At 31.2% G+C, this 15,663-nt stretch overlaps 2 protein-coding genes across 2 annotated transcripts in view; one reads left to right on the top strand and one right to left on the bottom strand.

Annotated features, from left to right (window-relative positions):
* Positions 1-2,312, bottom strand: part of LOC111000281 (homeobox protein PKNOX2-like) — a 33,213-nt gene extending 30,901 nt beyond the window's left edge. The window contains exon 1 of the mRNA XM_022269668.2: positions 2,007-2,312. The gene's annotated coding sequence lies outside the window, so the exon portion shown is untranslated. The remainder of the gene's footprint in view (positions 1-2,006) is intronic.
* Positions 2,313-3,342: 1,030 nt separating this feature from the next.
* LOC111000286 (importin subunit alpha-1) lies at positions 3,343-12,575 on the top strand. Its single transcript, XM_022269674.2, has 11 exons — positions 3,343-3,566; positions 4,043-4,190; positions 4,834-4,981; positions 5,821-5,902; positions 6,345-6,562; positions 6,896-6,987; positions 8,842-9,020; positions 9,462-9,655; positions 10,639-10,810; positions 11,485-11,586; positions 11,958-12,575. Exons 1-11 carry the CDS (start codon positions 3,504-3,506, stop codon positions 12,084-12,086), a joined length of 1,527 nt encoding a protein of 508 aa, XP_022125366.1. The 5' UTR covers positions 3,343-3,503; the 3' UTR covers positions 12,087-12,575.
* Positions 12,576-15,663: the final 3,088 nt, after the last annotated feature.

Below are 15,663 nucleotides of genomic sequence, written 5' to 3'. Positions count from 1 at the left end.
ATCAAACATTATAGGCAGTAAATGTAAAATTAGAAGCATTTACATATATACATTACATTTTTTTTCTTTTATAAGTGTACATTATGTTACAAACATTTTTTTTAAATATATTTATATTATGTAAATTGCAATTCAATCGTTAGGTTCGAAATTTTCCAATTTTACATAGAATTTACAAACTAATATAACAATATCAATTGTTTGTGTGTCCGATTCACAGCTATTTGTGAAAATTAATGATACAATGGCGAGGGAAACCGAAAGACCGACGGCGTCATCATCACTGTCAGTCACTACAGTCACGTCAGACTAAAAATTATAAACAACACAGGTCTGAGACCAATGCCAAGGGGCCATTAGTGAAAAAGATTACAAAAGAATCATTGTTTTTGTATGATGTAACTATTTAGTAAACATTAAAATAATATGATTGAATATATAACTTTAAACTAACCCTAATATATTGAGTATTGTACCTGAATTAAGGGACTTATGGCTTTGGTTTAATAAATAATAATTATTAAAAAAAACAATAAGTTATTTCTCTTACAAATTATACAAAGACTCTGGAAGGTGTTATTGGGATTTCTTTAATCCTGAAAAGAAATTAAGAAAATTCTGGAACCAGGTTCATTTGCATTTCATAGTCTTACTACCAAACAATAATATTTGCTATTAACTACTAATAACTTACTATAATCCAGACCATCAATTAAACAAATCTTGTTTTAGTATCTGTGAAGCCAGAGATTTCCCCATGATGATGAAACCATTTAAAATATAGACCACAGACATAAGCTTGAAAAATGCTATTTATTTTTATATACTGCAAGCATAGGGCATTTGTTCAGTTGTGTAAAAAATAAAAAAAAACAAAAAAAGACACATTACAAGTAAAAAGACTGTCTATTAATAATAATATACCAACAAATATTCAACGGGAAAATATATTACATAATACTAAAGGAAATTCAGACCATTGTTTCAAGTCAGCTACTTAGCACTTGCATTATTATAAGGTATTATATATATTTGTACACTTAGTTCATAAAAGACAACTAAACCTAAATAAAATCTAGTGAAGCATAATTATGTCATAAACATTTAACAACTATAAAGCTATTTGTTATTACTGTAGTCATAACTGAACTACTGTCATCCAAATAAATATCTATAGGCTATAACTGTGGAGATACATTTTCTTATCTGACATAAGATTGTATTTTATTAGGTAAATAATAAACAAATAATTGCATTTTGAAATAAAGCTTCAACAAATTTTTCCGAAACAAAAAAAAACAATTACCATTGTTGTTACCATTCAAACATACTAAAGTAAATTTTATGTAATTTTTTTTATCAAATTTAATTTTGTTGGTTTTAGCTTTAAGTTTTCAGATATAGTAGTTTCAATAGATTTTTATTATATTTATTAGCACAGAATTCTTAAAATCGATATCAGTGATTAATAGAAAATTTGAATGATACATACAACATCACATAAATAATAGTTGTCGCACGTAATTAAAAGTGAATACGAAAATTTTAAACATAAACCATATTTTATAACGCACTTTCTTATTAGATAAAAAGTTGTAAAAAGAAAGCACATTAAACCACGTGGTGTGCCAAGGTCGAATTTATGTTTTCAACTTGTCAAGAGCGGCGTGTGATAAATTAATTCCACGGGCTGTTATCACTCCTACCCGTTTCATACTTACGTTCTTATCACTTAGTAAATAGGGTTGAAATCTCTTTGTAAATTATACACGCATAGTCGCCAACCCAGGCTATATATCTTAAGCCGTACTGCCCGTGACAGTTCGTAAACAAACTGGAGCTACCGCAACAAAGAATACACATTCTTATCAAACTATTTAATAATACTCATTCATAATACTCAATAATAAAAATTTTAGTCTTGGGATTCAGATCAAATAATTAATAAATGTCGAAAACAAATAAGTCTTATAATAACTTAACTAATAAATTAATAATGTACTTACCAGAAAAAAAACAGGATCAAGAAAATAATAGCAGAGTCATCTGTACATCTTGCACATATCGATCACGTCTTGCATCTCAATAACACTAAGTAAAAAAAGAAGGTTAGCACTGAAAATTAACGATACGTTATCTTTGAATGCGTTCTATTACAACGTTTGAAGATATTACTGTTTAGTAAACAACAGCAATCATATGAAATAAAATAATCAAATCACAAAATGATTCACTATCAAAATAAAAAATAGTCTGGTAGACGCTGCGTCGACCACCGCGCCACTGTCTGTCTGCCGTGCTGTCAATATTCGTCAAAACGAAAATGGCGACACCCTCGACAGAATACGATCATCGCTAGCCTGTTCAATTTTCTCTCTCTAGTAATCGCGATATTGTAGAAAGAGATGCCTAATAGACGTGTTGTTTTCAACTCGACCGGACTGATTTGTGATGTCACGCCCAGCGGCGTAACGTTTTGCGTAATTACATGTTCATGATAGCTTGTAAACTTGTTTTAATAACGTTAATTTAGAGTCGTTTTGTATTATGAGGTTAGGTGATGAATGTGTTTGTAATAGTGTAGGTTAATTACAGCATTTCTAAATGGTATCTAAAGGTAAAAGTTCTCGCGCATGCTAAGCCCGTCCCACCACTCAATATCTGTCGTAAAAGCGCCTCCTACTTCTTTTTATTTTATTCAGCATTTTCTTTTTTCAAATCTACGTCTCCGCTGCATTAATTTGGAACTTCTCTGCAGTCGCAATGCAGTTTGATTAATAATGAAGTTTGATTAAATATTACTTACTACCACTATGATTTGCTACACGCAATATTAATTTTGTGTTACGAATTTTTTTTAAACACTGCTTTACTTAGTATCCAAAATAATAATTAATAATAATATTTAGGTAAACTATTTTAACATACTTTATTTTACAAAAACATCTGTCTACAAAGTCTAATATTAAAAAAAATGTAAAAGTATGAAACTTAAATATTATTAATATAATATATTTTTTACCATGCGTTCATTGTGTGGATGCAAAATATACCGATTACAAAAGTGATTATAATCGTTATAAAATGTGTTTCACATAAATGTTTTTTTTATAAATATTCTGATCATAAAATCGATGTTAAATGAAATTAATCCAATTTTGTTTTTGTGGGATAATCATAATGACATAAATATTAATTTTGCGGCAACTACTTACAAGTGACTGTCAATAGAGCTAGAGACTTCTTATGTAAGTTATTTTTATTCTGTGATCTATCTCTGTACTCTTTGCGTAATGCACTGTTTATGATTGGCTTTCGAAAACTCTTAATCTTTCAAATTTTAAATTTATTACAGTTGATTGCCGCTACTATACCTCTAACCACACATGTAAAAACACTTGCTCAGTTTTAACTTTTAATTGTAGGTCCATGCGGATTTAATTTATTTTAGATTTAACTGCTGCTTACGAATTATTTATTTTATTCTATTTCGAAAATATAAAATGTCGGACAAAACTCACACCTCTAGGCTAGCTGCTTACAAGAATGCTGGGCACGGAGTTAATGTAAGTTGAGTATCCATCTTTTCTTTTAACACCTTTTGTCTTTATTTTTTAAGATCTAATGTTTTATTTTAAGTTTGATAATACTCATAATAAAACTCTTACTACTACTACTAGTTATATTCTAATTATATCATACGTATATTGAGATAACATTATTTAATGATAGATTATTATTGTAAAATTAAAACATTTTACAAGTGGTAATTCTCATCTTTCTAATAAAATGAGGTTTAACTAATAAGGCTAGGTAAAAATTACAATTTTTCATTGGAATTTTCTCGATAAGTTTATTGTAGGGTACTGAAGGTCATCGCTACCCTTAAAATAAAATAAGTAACGATTATTACTGTATCTTGATAGCATTTGGCATACAGTCGATGAATCAAATAAGATAACACTTTTATTTTTTATAAACATATATAAATGTTTGAGAAATGAGACAATTATCCAAATATCTTAACTATTTCTTTCAAAAGGACCTTCGCCGAAAACGTGTTGAATTGAGTGTCACTCTTCGCAAGCAAGCTCGAGATGAACAGCTACTCAAGAGAAGAGCAATGTCCCCCGAAGCTGATGAAGTACAGGATTCTGAATATGTCATGACACCACGCGAAATTGTAAAAGGTTTGGTAGTTAACTATTGAGAGTTTTAAAGGACTTATTCAGGATTAATACCTACAACTCAGTTTCATCATTGGACATAGGGGCAGAATATAAAATTTTACTACTACTAGATCAGTGTCTCTTGTTCACAAGGCACTTTTTGCAAAGCACTACTATTATACAAAACCAGCATGTAGAAATGATTGATGGCACTGTGGGTGTCTATGGTGACTATGTTGTGTTATCACGTAACAACTGATGAGCCTTCTACCTGTTTGCTGTTTAGAAAAATAATTGTGAAGGTTCACTTCCAGATTTGAGATGTTTAGATTTATGAGACTGTTTAAATTGGAATTCATCACATGTTAACACATTAAAACAAAATTTAAAATAATGCTAAATGAATCAACAAAAAATATATTAATATGTATTAAGGAATAGCTGACAGAAAACCAGCTGAGCTATTGCTATGTTTGTTGAACTTTTATTTCATTGTAATTAAATAGTAAGGAGAGTCCCTAATGTCGGTAGTCTACAGAAAGTATTAAAGTAGTCTATACTCTATCTTATCTCATATTTAAAATTTATTTATAAGGAGAAACTATCTTAAGTCAAAAACATATCTTAATCCCACAAATTTACTGGATGTCTGTCTCTGTTATAGGTTTAAAATCGTCCGACCTGTCCATCGTAACAGCATCAGCAAGAGCTGCCCGAAGGAAACTCTCCAAAGAACAGAATCCACCAATAAACATCATGCTGGAAGTTGGTGTTCTGAAACCGTTGGTTGATGCGTTACACAGGGATGACTGGTGAGATTAGTTTAAAAAAATTGGTTTCATAATAAATTCAATTGTTTTATAAGTAACTTAGGGGCTAATAATTTTTTATTAAATTACTTACGAGACAATACATATGTCTTCCATATGATTTCATTGTACAATTAAACAGATACATAAACATAATGTAAAAGGTTTGTTGTGGAGTGTGCCACATAGGTTTACTTTGAGATAATAATTGTATTACAACTAAATCTCGATTGATTTACCAGTTTTGCGTATCACTTATTTAATTACTATACATTACATGTACCTGGTGTCTCAAATCAACGTAGACTTATGAATTGAATATTTAAATGTTTTTAATAATTTTGCTAACAAAGTTTTACTATACTAACAATATATGGACTTATTAATTGGTCTCAAAATATTTTTTTAATTTTTTAATTAGTATTTTGTATTATATATTCAGTTAAATTCTGTTTAAGCTATGATAAAAAATGACAAGTTATTGTAAAGTGTAAAAAAAGAGCAGTGTTGGCCTAGTGGCTTCAGTGTTCGACTCTCATACCTGAGGTCGTAGGTTCGACCCAGGGCTGTGCACCAATGAACTTTCTTTCTATGTGCACTTTAAATATTTGCTCGAATGGTGAAGGAAAGCATCGTGAGGAAACCGACATGTGTTAGACCCAAAAAGTCGACGACGTGTGTCAGGCACTGGAGGCTGATTATCTACTTGCCTACCTACTATTAGATTTAGAAATGATATTGAAACAGATTTAGAAATCTGATGCCAGGACCTAAAGAGGTTGTAGCATCACTGATATTTTTTTAAAGTGTAAGAATCCATAGCACAGAACTGTTGTTTTCAGTAATGACTTGCAATTTGAAGCAGCTTGGGCAATCACCAACATCGCATCTGGCACACATGAGCACACAATGGCTGTTGTAGATGTAAGTTTATCTATCTTTTGTATTTGTAAATTAAGTACCATCTTTAATTGTAGTTTAATAGTTTGTAACACACATCGAAGTCAGGTGTCTATGCATAACCTGATCACTGCATAAAGTCAAACAATAGACATGCTATTATACCTATATATATTACACTTTAGGATCTGGAAAGAATTTTGAAATATTTTTTTTTATAATCATCTTGTTTTCCATATGAATAAATTCAAAGTATGGAATTAGTGTGGGAAATGTTTTTATATTAGTTCCCATAATTGCCACACTTGTAGTATTTCCAACAGACTGTAAAAGTCTTCACCATATTATTATGTTTTTTTCTCCATTAATCACCAACTTAGTGTAAATTTATTGAATTTATACTTTTCTCATTTCCCATGTTTCAGATTTATACCTCTTATTAAAAATATCTTAATACATTTTTTAGAGTGGTGCAATTCCGCAACTGATAGCCCTCTTGGCCCAAGGAGGGGCAGTAGGAGAGCAAAGTGCCTGGGCCTTGGGAAACATAGCTGGCGATGGTGCACAGACAAGAGACATTGTACTGTCCCACGGGGCTTTACCTGCCCTATTGCCCCATTTGCAAATAAACAGTCCCACGTCGCAATTAAGAACAGCTGCTTGGACTTTTAGCAACTTGTGCAGGTGAGTGAATTTATACATTGAGCTGATAAGTGCATGCTAGGTATTCCACTACTACATATAAAATCCTATGTTCAAACCCTCACCGGTGCCTTAAAGGATTTTATGTACTATCAAATAGAGAGTTTCTCTAATGAGAGAGGAGGAAGTCTAAAATTTGTAGCATATTATTAAAGTCACTCTAGCTTAACAGAAAACCCTAATAAATTTATCACAGATGACCCTGATTTAAATTAATAATGTATATAAATTTATATGATGTACTTGGCTGAAAATAAAAAAAATATTTTTTTAGATATTATATCTTATATATGATACAATTTATACATTTTACAGGAATAAGAACCCAATAGTAAACTTCGAGGTAGTTTCCCCAGCATTGCCATACATTACTGAATTGTTAGAAATAGATGACCAAGAAGTGCTAGGTAAGTTTAGTAATTTATTTATTAAATATATAAAATACCAATACCAATTCTTAAAAGGCCGGCAAGGCACTCGCGAGCCCTCTGGCATTGAGTGTCCATGGGCGGCGGTATCACTTAACATTAGATGAGCTTCCTGCCCGTTTGCAAGTGTATGTATTTTTTTTTATAGCCCCTGTCCTATAAAAAAAATCCATGCACTTGCTTACTTATAATCTGATATATTTTGTATAATTATATATAATTCTATATTCCTCATAAAATTTAAAGACGTAGACCTGTGCAATTTCTACACATAAAAAAATTTCAGCGTTTTTCTTTCTTTTACCTTCGTTTATTTTCGTGTATTTTTGTTTATCTTCTATATATTTATTTATTTTCTATTAAATAAATCTTAATTAATAAATCACCATATCGTACAAGACTGATGATAGTTTGGAAAATTCTTTACGTCTTAGATATGGATTACTTTCCCAAATTCAAGCTTAAGTGTCTAATTGATTTCGGTATAATTTAATTATTAACTTTCGTAGTTTGTAACAATGAATTAACGATTTAATAACATTGTCGTATTATTTCATATCTTTTATCTATCGTAAAAATATGATCACTACTTTCAAATGCACTAAGTACTTTTAAACGCGGCCAACGAACGTATTGGCACGGTACAGTTTGGCAAACATGTCAAAGGTTGCCCATACCTGGTTTAGAATAACATACCGGTTATATTGAGAGAAATCAGCTGTATTCTATTAGGCCGCCTTATAAACAGATTTTGTGAATGCAGAAAAATAATAATTATATGTACGTAATGTGTTTTTATTATAATTTTGATGTAAAATAAAATAAAAAATATTTTTATTTTATTATAAGTACATATTAGGTACTTAATAACAATGTCATCGGCTGTTACGATTAAATATGAGTAGTCTCTTTGATGTCCTTATAAATAGATTTTGACTGTTTAAATAATTATTGTGAGCAATGTTGGCCTAGGGGCTTCAGCGTGCCTCATACCTGAGGTCGTAGGTTCGATCCCCGGCTGTGCACCAATGGACTTTCTTTCTATGTGCGCATTTAACATTTGTTGGAACGGAGAAGAAAATCATCGTGAGGAAACCGATATCTCTTAGACCCAAGCGACGACGTGTGTCAGGCACCACAGGCCTATTAGATTTAAAAATGTTCATGAAACAGATTCAGAAATCTGAGGCCAAGACCCAAAAAGGTTTTAGCGCCACTGATTTTTTTTTAATAATTGTGTCTCAATTGTTTAAAAATTCATAGGTATATTTTTATTATTTAAAGCATTAAATTATTGATTGTGACAACTAGCTGCCTTCCCCACCTTCGTTTCGCCTGAATATGATTTTACTTAGCCTACCTTTTTAGCGGTAGTGTACCAAAATGGAACATTTTGCTGATTTTTCGCTATATAAACCTCATTGTCCAAGTCATAAGTTTTGAATTAACAAATAAAAATAGGGTTTGATCGTAGAGGGGTGTAAAAAAATTCTAAAAAATAAAAATAAATTAAGTGTGGACTTAACATTTAGAGGAATGTAAACTAAATGTTGATTCAATCACCTAATGAACTAAAAAATAACTATGCACACAAAATTTCACGACAATTGTGCTATTTTGGAGGAGTTTAATTACAAACGCCGGGACACGAGAATTTTATATATTATATTTAACAGTTGATATAATCTAAATTATGAAATAAGTTTTGTAGTACATTTTCCAAGAAAATTTTGACTACTACCATTCCATATATTACTTTTTTTTCTATATATTAACAGTAGAGACAAGTAGAATTTTCCAGAAAATTAATATTTTAATAACTTTTGGTTTCAGCGGATACTTGCTGGGCCCTGTCCTACCTAACTGATGGTCCCAACGAACGTATTGAGGAGGTTCAAACCACCCCTAATTTACTCTCCCGTCTGATGAATCTGTTGCAGCACAAATCTCCAGCTGTTAAGACTCCGGCCTTACGAACTGTGGGCAATATGCTTACTGGATCCGATGAACAGGTAATTTATTGATTGGGTTTGAACTTTATAGAAATTTCTTTTTTTATTATATTTTAATGTTTCATTTATGTTTTTGAATATGTACTTAATATAATTTCTTTTGGTAATATTTTAATTATGAAATGAAATACAGACTTTTATTGACATACTTCTTTAAGAAAATATATAAGTAGTGTCTGCAACTGCATATAATTAGGTATTCAAAACTCTAGTGCATTAACAAAACAGTTTTTAGTGTATTAACACATTAAAAAAAATACTCATGTTTTAATACCCTCTATTATATGACAGTTGCATAAACTACTATTACATTATGACCAATAATGAAGCTGTTGTTACAAAATAAATATTAAAATCAAATTCTTACACAGCCTGACATATATACTCAAAAGAACGCGTTGTGTAAACTGATGATTAAATTTTTTCTTGTACTCGTTACAGACGGACAGATGTCTCCAAGCAAATTGCCTAGATTATCTAACCGAGTTGCTACACTCTGGTGTCACGTCATTAGTGAAAGAAGCTTCTTGGGCGGTGAGCAACGTTCTGGCTGGTACCAGTGAACAGATTCAACTAGCAATTGATAAAGGAATGCTGATTCATCTGGTGCATGTTCTAGGTGTAAGCGATATTAGGTGAGTATTTTTGAAAATACATACTCACTTTCATTCATACTGGATTTGCGAGACTTTGTGTTTTGCTCATAAAAACGTAAACCTGTCCTGTGCCAATTCTAGCTAGAAGCGAGTGCGTTGCCGGCTTTTTAGGAATTAATACGCCTTTTTCTTGAAGCAGTCTAAGTCGAACGGTTTCGAAAATGCTTCAATTGGGAGCTGGTTCCCTAAACTAGACCATAAGCTGAGCTCCACTCCACATCCTTCGGAATGCCAAGAGATCAAGCCGAAGACTAATTAAGTTGACTCTAGTCCAACCCTCCACATAACAGCTTTGACTTCAGACACCAGTTTATTGCTTTTGGCATCAGCCCAAGAAATAATAATTTATTTTTCTCCCATATAACATTTACAGCAATAAATAAGATTACATTTGAGACGGTTTTGGGAGACTGGTATCCAGACTAGGTAACAACCTGTGGTATGGATAAACAGGCTTCCATTCCATAGCAAAGTCATATTGAGTAGTAAAAAAAAGTACATACATAATATGAGCCAGTCATGGCCATTGCATGATAGTTGCACGGGCGACCGATTGTCAATTTTCGACTATAATGTCGATGTGGATAAAACGGGAGTCTGACCAATTGTATTAGACATGAACATTTTAGACACAGTATATTTCACTAGTTTAAGAAATATAACTACTCAAAGTTCCTTAATCTTGTCACTAATTGATCATCAAATCCCTAAGGCACATCTTGCAGACACAAGGTTCATATTAAAAATACAATACAAGTGTTTGTGTGTATAAATTAAGAAAATCTATTTTTGACCGTGTATTAATTACTTGGGTGAAGACCTGATGTTAATATGCTTGTGTAAAAACAAGAAATAAATCACTGATCTATATGACTGGCACAAACAGCATGTACCATGGTTCAATAATATCTTATAAAATATCCTGACAACTATGTGCAAATTTAATGTAATAATGTTTACAGATGTCAAAAAGAAGCCGCCTGGGCAATCACAAACTTATGTCTGGGTGGAACTCCGATGCAACTTGATGCCTTAGTATCTGCGGGCTTCATTGAGCCATATTGTGCTTTGCTAGACTCTCAGGACCACAGAGCAATTATTGTTGTATTGGAAGGATTAACAAATCTTTTGCAGGTATATCAAAATAATTAGTCAAAATAATAAAACATTAAAGAATATGTTTTAAGTTGGCAAGGGATGTTATACATTTTCGTTTGGTGTCGTTATCGTTTAATTATCAAGACCAAAATAATATTTAACAGAACACATAAAACGTAATTGTTTGAATAATTTGTTATTTCTTTTAAATATAAATTAAAAAAGTTTTGATTTCTTTATGTGCCTAATCTATTTTGATTTCGTGACAAGTTAATTGTTAGCAATTTCATATATAAAATGTAAAATAGAGATAGGATTAAAATATAAATTACGCCCCAATCCAATAACCTATCTCAATCCATTTTTTACCATCTGAGATAGACATCTTAATCTAAATATTGATAAAGGTGTGCCACTAACCAATCGACGGATATTAATAGCCATCTGTCGATACGACTCATGGTATGACGGTTTTATTTACTTTATTGATTATCAAAATATATGAGTGTAAAGAGCGAAGATATTGCATTCTATCCGTCGCCAAAAATGGATTGTCTTCATAGGGTTTGGTTATTGGGATGCAGTTAGGAGATTGATTGACTGTCACGGTCTGATCTCAGATTGAAAACAATCTGAGATTGTGGATTAATAATTGGGCTTTAGATAGCAGCTATTTTGACTTGAAACTCTACTACACCTTTCTTTCCTAGGCTGCTGCTAAATTTGGTCAAGTGGAACCATTATGCATTCAATTGGAAGAAATTACAGCTTTGGACAAAATTGAGGCACTTCAAGAGCATGAAAATGAACAGGTACAATTTTCTATGTTTTATTGGGCTTATTCTGGCCTCTATCTCACAGCTAAAACTCAATTTGAAGTACAGTATTAATAAATTTCAATATATTAAATAACAACTAATTAAAATTGGATCACATAAAAACACATATCTGTGTTTTTGTATTTTATATGCAATGACGTTATATTAATTATTTATCAGTTATATTATTATTCATTTATGAATATTTCATAAATTTATTTAATATAAAAAGCTTAAGGTAAATAGCCAAACAATAACTCCATTTCATTCTCAGGGAAATATATTTGAATATATTTCACTGAAACCCATGATCACGGTTTGTTAATGTAAATATTAATACAAATTATGAATGTCCTTCTATTTAGATCTACAAGAAGTCCCTTCATATTTTGGACACATACTTCAATGATGCCGAAGACCATATTGCCCAGCCAGAACAAACGAACGAAGAATTCCAGTTTGGAATCAGCTCAAATCCAAATATCAATTTTTAAGTATTCCTAGAATTTTTATAGATAGACTAATTTTTTCTGTTTTTTTTTCAATTAGCCTATAATTTTACTAGAACTTTTGTAGATATGATTCATTGTTTTATGTACAGGGCCTATAAGACTAATTTTAAAAATAGACTAATGGTTTCAGAAAAAAATCAAATAATAAAAATATATTTTATTTTCTTTAAATTTTTTTAGATAAGACTCATTGTTTTAAGTATAGGCTAATATTTTGTACAAAAACGTCAAATTATGAAAATGTATTAGAATATTTATGCTTTTAAAGTTTGAGATCTCAGTTGTCTTGTATACTTAACTTAATCATTCCATATATATTTGATAGACTTTTTAAAAATCCACTTCAATATAGTATTATTTCTACATGTGCAAATAATGTCCTGTGTTGTGAATGAGATATTTTTAAGAAGTTCTTCATAAGTGCCTTAAGTACAGATGAGCTGGTCTCTTAATAAAAGTTATTATCATGAAGTATTTTATTTCCTTATGCAATATTCCCTATTAATATATCAGATTAAAAATTATATGAAGCAAATACAGATTTTTCTTAAAAAAAGTGGGTAATAAACATTTGTAATTTTATTTTCCTCTAGTATTCAATAAATTATTTGGTTTAGTTGGTACATTCATCTATAAAACTAAGTAAGTAAACTAAATTTTTGATACATTTAGTTAGTACTTCAGCAGCTAAATAAACTAAAAAGATGCTTAAAGGTAGTTATGTACTTAGTTGATATATACCACAAACATAAATAGTAATTACTACTAGTCAAAATCTGTTATTACAACATTGAAGGGACTACTCATATACCAACCAATAAAACCGAAAAATCATAACAGCAGATGATGTTGTTAAGAACCTAATAAAAACAGCTATGACGGCTAGTTGGCTGCAACATATTATACTTATAGTCCAGTACAAGAACAGAAATTAATTTTGAGGTACCTAGAGGTTATTGTAAAAAAAAAACAAATTTGTTTACATATTATATATTAAAGTAAGTTAAAAATTAGATTTAGTTTAAGTAAATGACAAATTATCCTTTTGTTTGTTCCCTTAGCTTCTCCAGTTGTTGTCTGTAAATGTGAAAGTAATGTTTAAATGCAATATTAAAAGAAGTAAGGTCTAAATAATGCATAATCAGTTTTTTGTTCATATTTATGTAATAAAAATTATGCAAATTTTAAAAATGATTTATGATCTATCATTTATTTTGTGCTTTTATTGTTAATGGTTCAACATCAAAAACAGTGTGAAGATTTTTACATTCAATAGCTTTCACATTATTTACACATATCTACTTCAAGTTGTTTAAATATTATTTATTCATCAAGCTACAAAACAAGAAAAACCCTACTTGTGGGTCACATCTACATTTTCTTTGTAGTTTGTGTCACTAAGTATATACAGACCTAAGTTGTTGGTTAAAATCATCTTGAACAATGTCATCTTCCCAATTATCTTCCCAGACTGAAACGTCTTCATCATCTGCCTCTTCATTCCCCCAATCTATGGATTATATGAATTTTAAACATTTAAGTAAACTTTTGTTACCAATTTATGCATTAGATTCTAATAAAAACATACTTTCAGCAGGAAATTCTTCAAATTCGTCATCCTCTTCCAATAAACCAAGATCTACTTTTTGTTTATCAGCCATTATACTTTTTAATATACTATTTAAATGATAATTAAGATTCCAAACAATAAGGAGCTCAAGAAAATTTTATTTTAAAGATTTATCAATCAAAATGATAGTCATCGTGTTTGTAGTCTTTGTCAATTGTCAGTTGCCAATTATCATTGTCAACCAAAGAGAATACACCACAGATATACACCTATTAAATTATATAACTTTTGGTGCAGGGTTGATATAGGTGCGAACGTATTATTGACGATTTCATTTTTAAAATATACACGTTGAATTTACATAATTTAATAACAAGTCAATTGTTAAATTATTAATTCATATAAAAAGTAATTGACTTACCTTCCCTAACATTACGGTACGGTCCAAGTTTGCTTAACCAAACATAAACATGCTAAGTTGCTTTATACACTCTACTGTACGGGCCGCACGACTGTTAACATCTCACCTACACAGCTACTCGCGCAGCCTAGATTATATCCTAGATATAAAAAATGTATTAAGAGACCTTAGTCGAACCACTACGATGTTCTCTCTATAAGTAATCCTTTCTGTTCTCTCTAGAGGCACTCGAACTCTGAGATATACTCTTGGCAAAGGCCTCCTCTTACCCTTTCCACTGTTCTTTACCTTTTGCGATTCTTCTCCAGTTGTAGCCTGCTGTTAGTTTCAGTTCGTCCTTCCATCACTTGCGTTGTCGGCCTCTTCTTTGTTTTCCGTCTTTAAGGTACCATTCAGTCAATATTTTGCTCCATTTTTCAAGGGAGCTCCGTAGCATATGACCCGTCTATCTCTATTTCATTATCTTAGTGAGGATGTCTCACACCTGTTCTAGCTCTTCTTTCTGTTTCTTTGTTTGTTTAATTTTCTAGCGCGCTTGTTTCCATGGCTCTTTTGCAGTGTGCTAAGTGCTAACGTGTCCCTGTCCTGGTTAGACAGTGCCTAAGTTTTGCAGCCATAGATTAGGTAGGGCAGAATACACGTGTTAAAGACTTTGCTCTATTTTTATGAGATCTGTACTTTTCATGATCTCCCTCTGTGATCAATATCTTTTCCATCCATTTGTTATTCTTCTTTTAATCTTTCTGGTGGTTAAATCAGTTGGAGATATAATTTGACCCAGTTAAATGTACTCTTCAACATATTTGGGAGGTTGGTTATTAGGTTTTATTTCCTATGGAATTGAATTTAATAGTAGCTTTGTTTTGCTTGTGTTCATTTCTATTGTTACTTATTATTAATTGTTATAGTCCTACCGGAATCTCATGGAATATAGGGAAATAAAAATGTATTGTGGGCAATACTGGGAAAATTGGATTGAATTATCTGGATATTATTTAATTTTTATTTGTGTCTTTAGTATTAATGAACACGAAGTATATTAGTTATTTGTATGATATATACAAAGGGTTCGTTATAAAGGAAAATATGTCATAAAAACTAAATAAATCGTAAATTACTTTATTTGTCAAACGTCGAATTACCCTACTCTGTATATATTACCACTGACTGATAAACCTTAATTTTCTGGGTTCCCAGTATGGTGGAGTAGAGTGAGTGGTACCATCGTGTGTATCTTGGTGCAAACACACTGAAAAAAATAGGAGGTCAACAAATTTCGGAAACGAAGATGGATTTTGTTATCCAAAGCCCTTGAAAGTGATGAAACTTAGGTGTTCTAGAAAAAGAAGTTCTCCCTTTTACGTACGGGGATTTTCTTTGATATGTTAGGGCGTTTAATCTTCCTTCCGTATTGTTGTTGGGTCGGTGCTGGTATTGAGGAACACCTATTTCGGCGATATATTGTTTTGCTAGGCGTGGGATAACATTTTAGGTATAATCTTCAGAGATAAAGTGTTCAAGTTTAAGTGTCTTGGTATTTGCACACATAATATGGATTTTGACGAAGG

This window comes from Pieris rapae, chromosome 15, assembly GCF_905147795.1.
Source record: "Pieris rapae chromosome 15, ilPieRapa1.1, whole genome shotgun sequence".
Lineage (NCBI taxonomy): Eukaryota > Metazoa > Arthropoda > Insecta > Lepidoptera > Pieridae > Pieris > Pieris rapae.
Note: the sequence above shows the minus strand (reverse complement) of the source record. Positions and strands in the feature narration are given on the sequence as shown.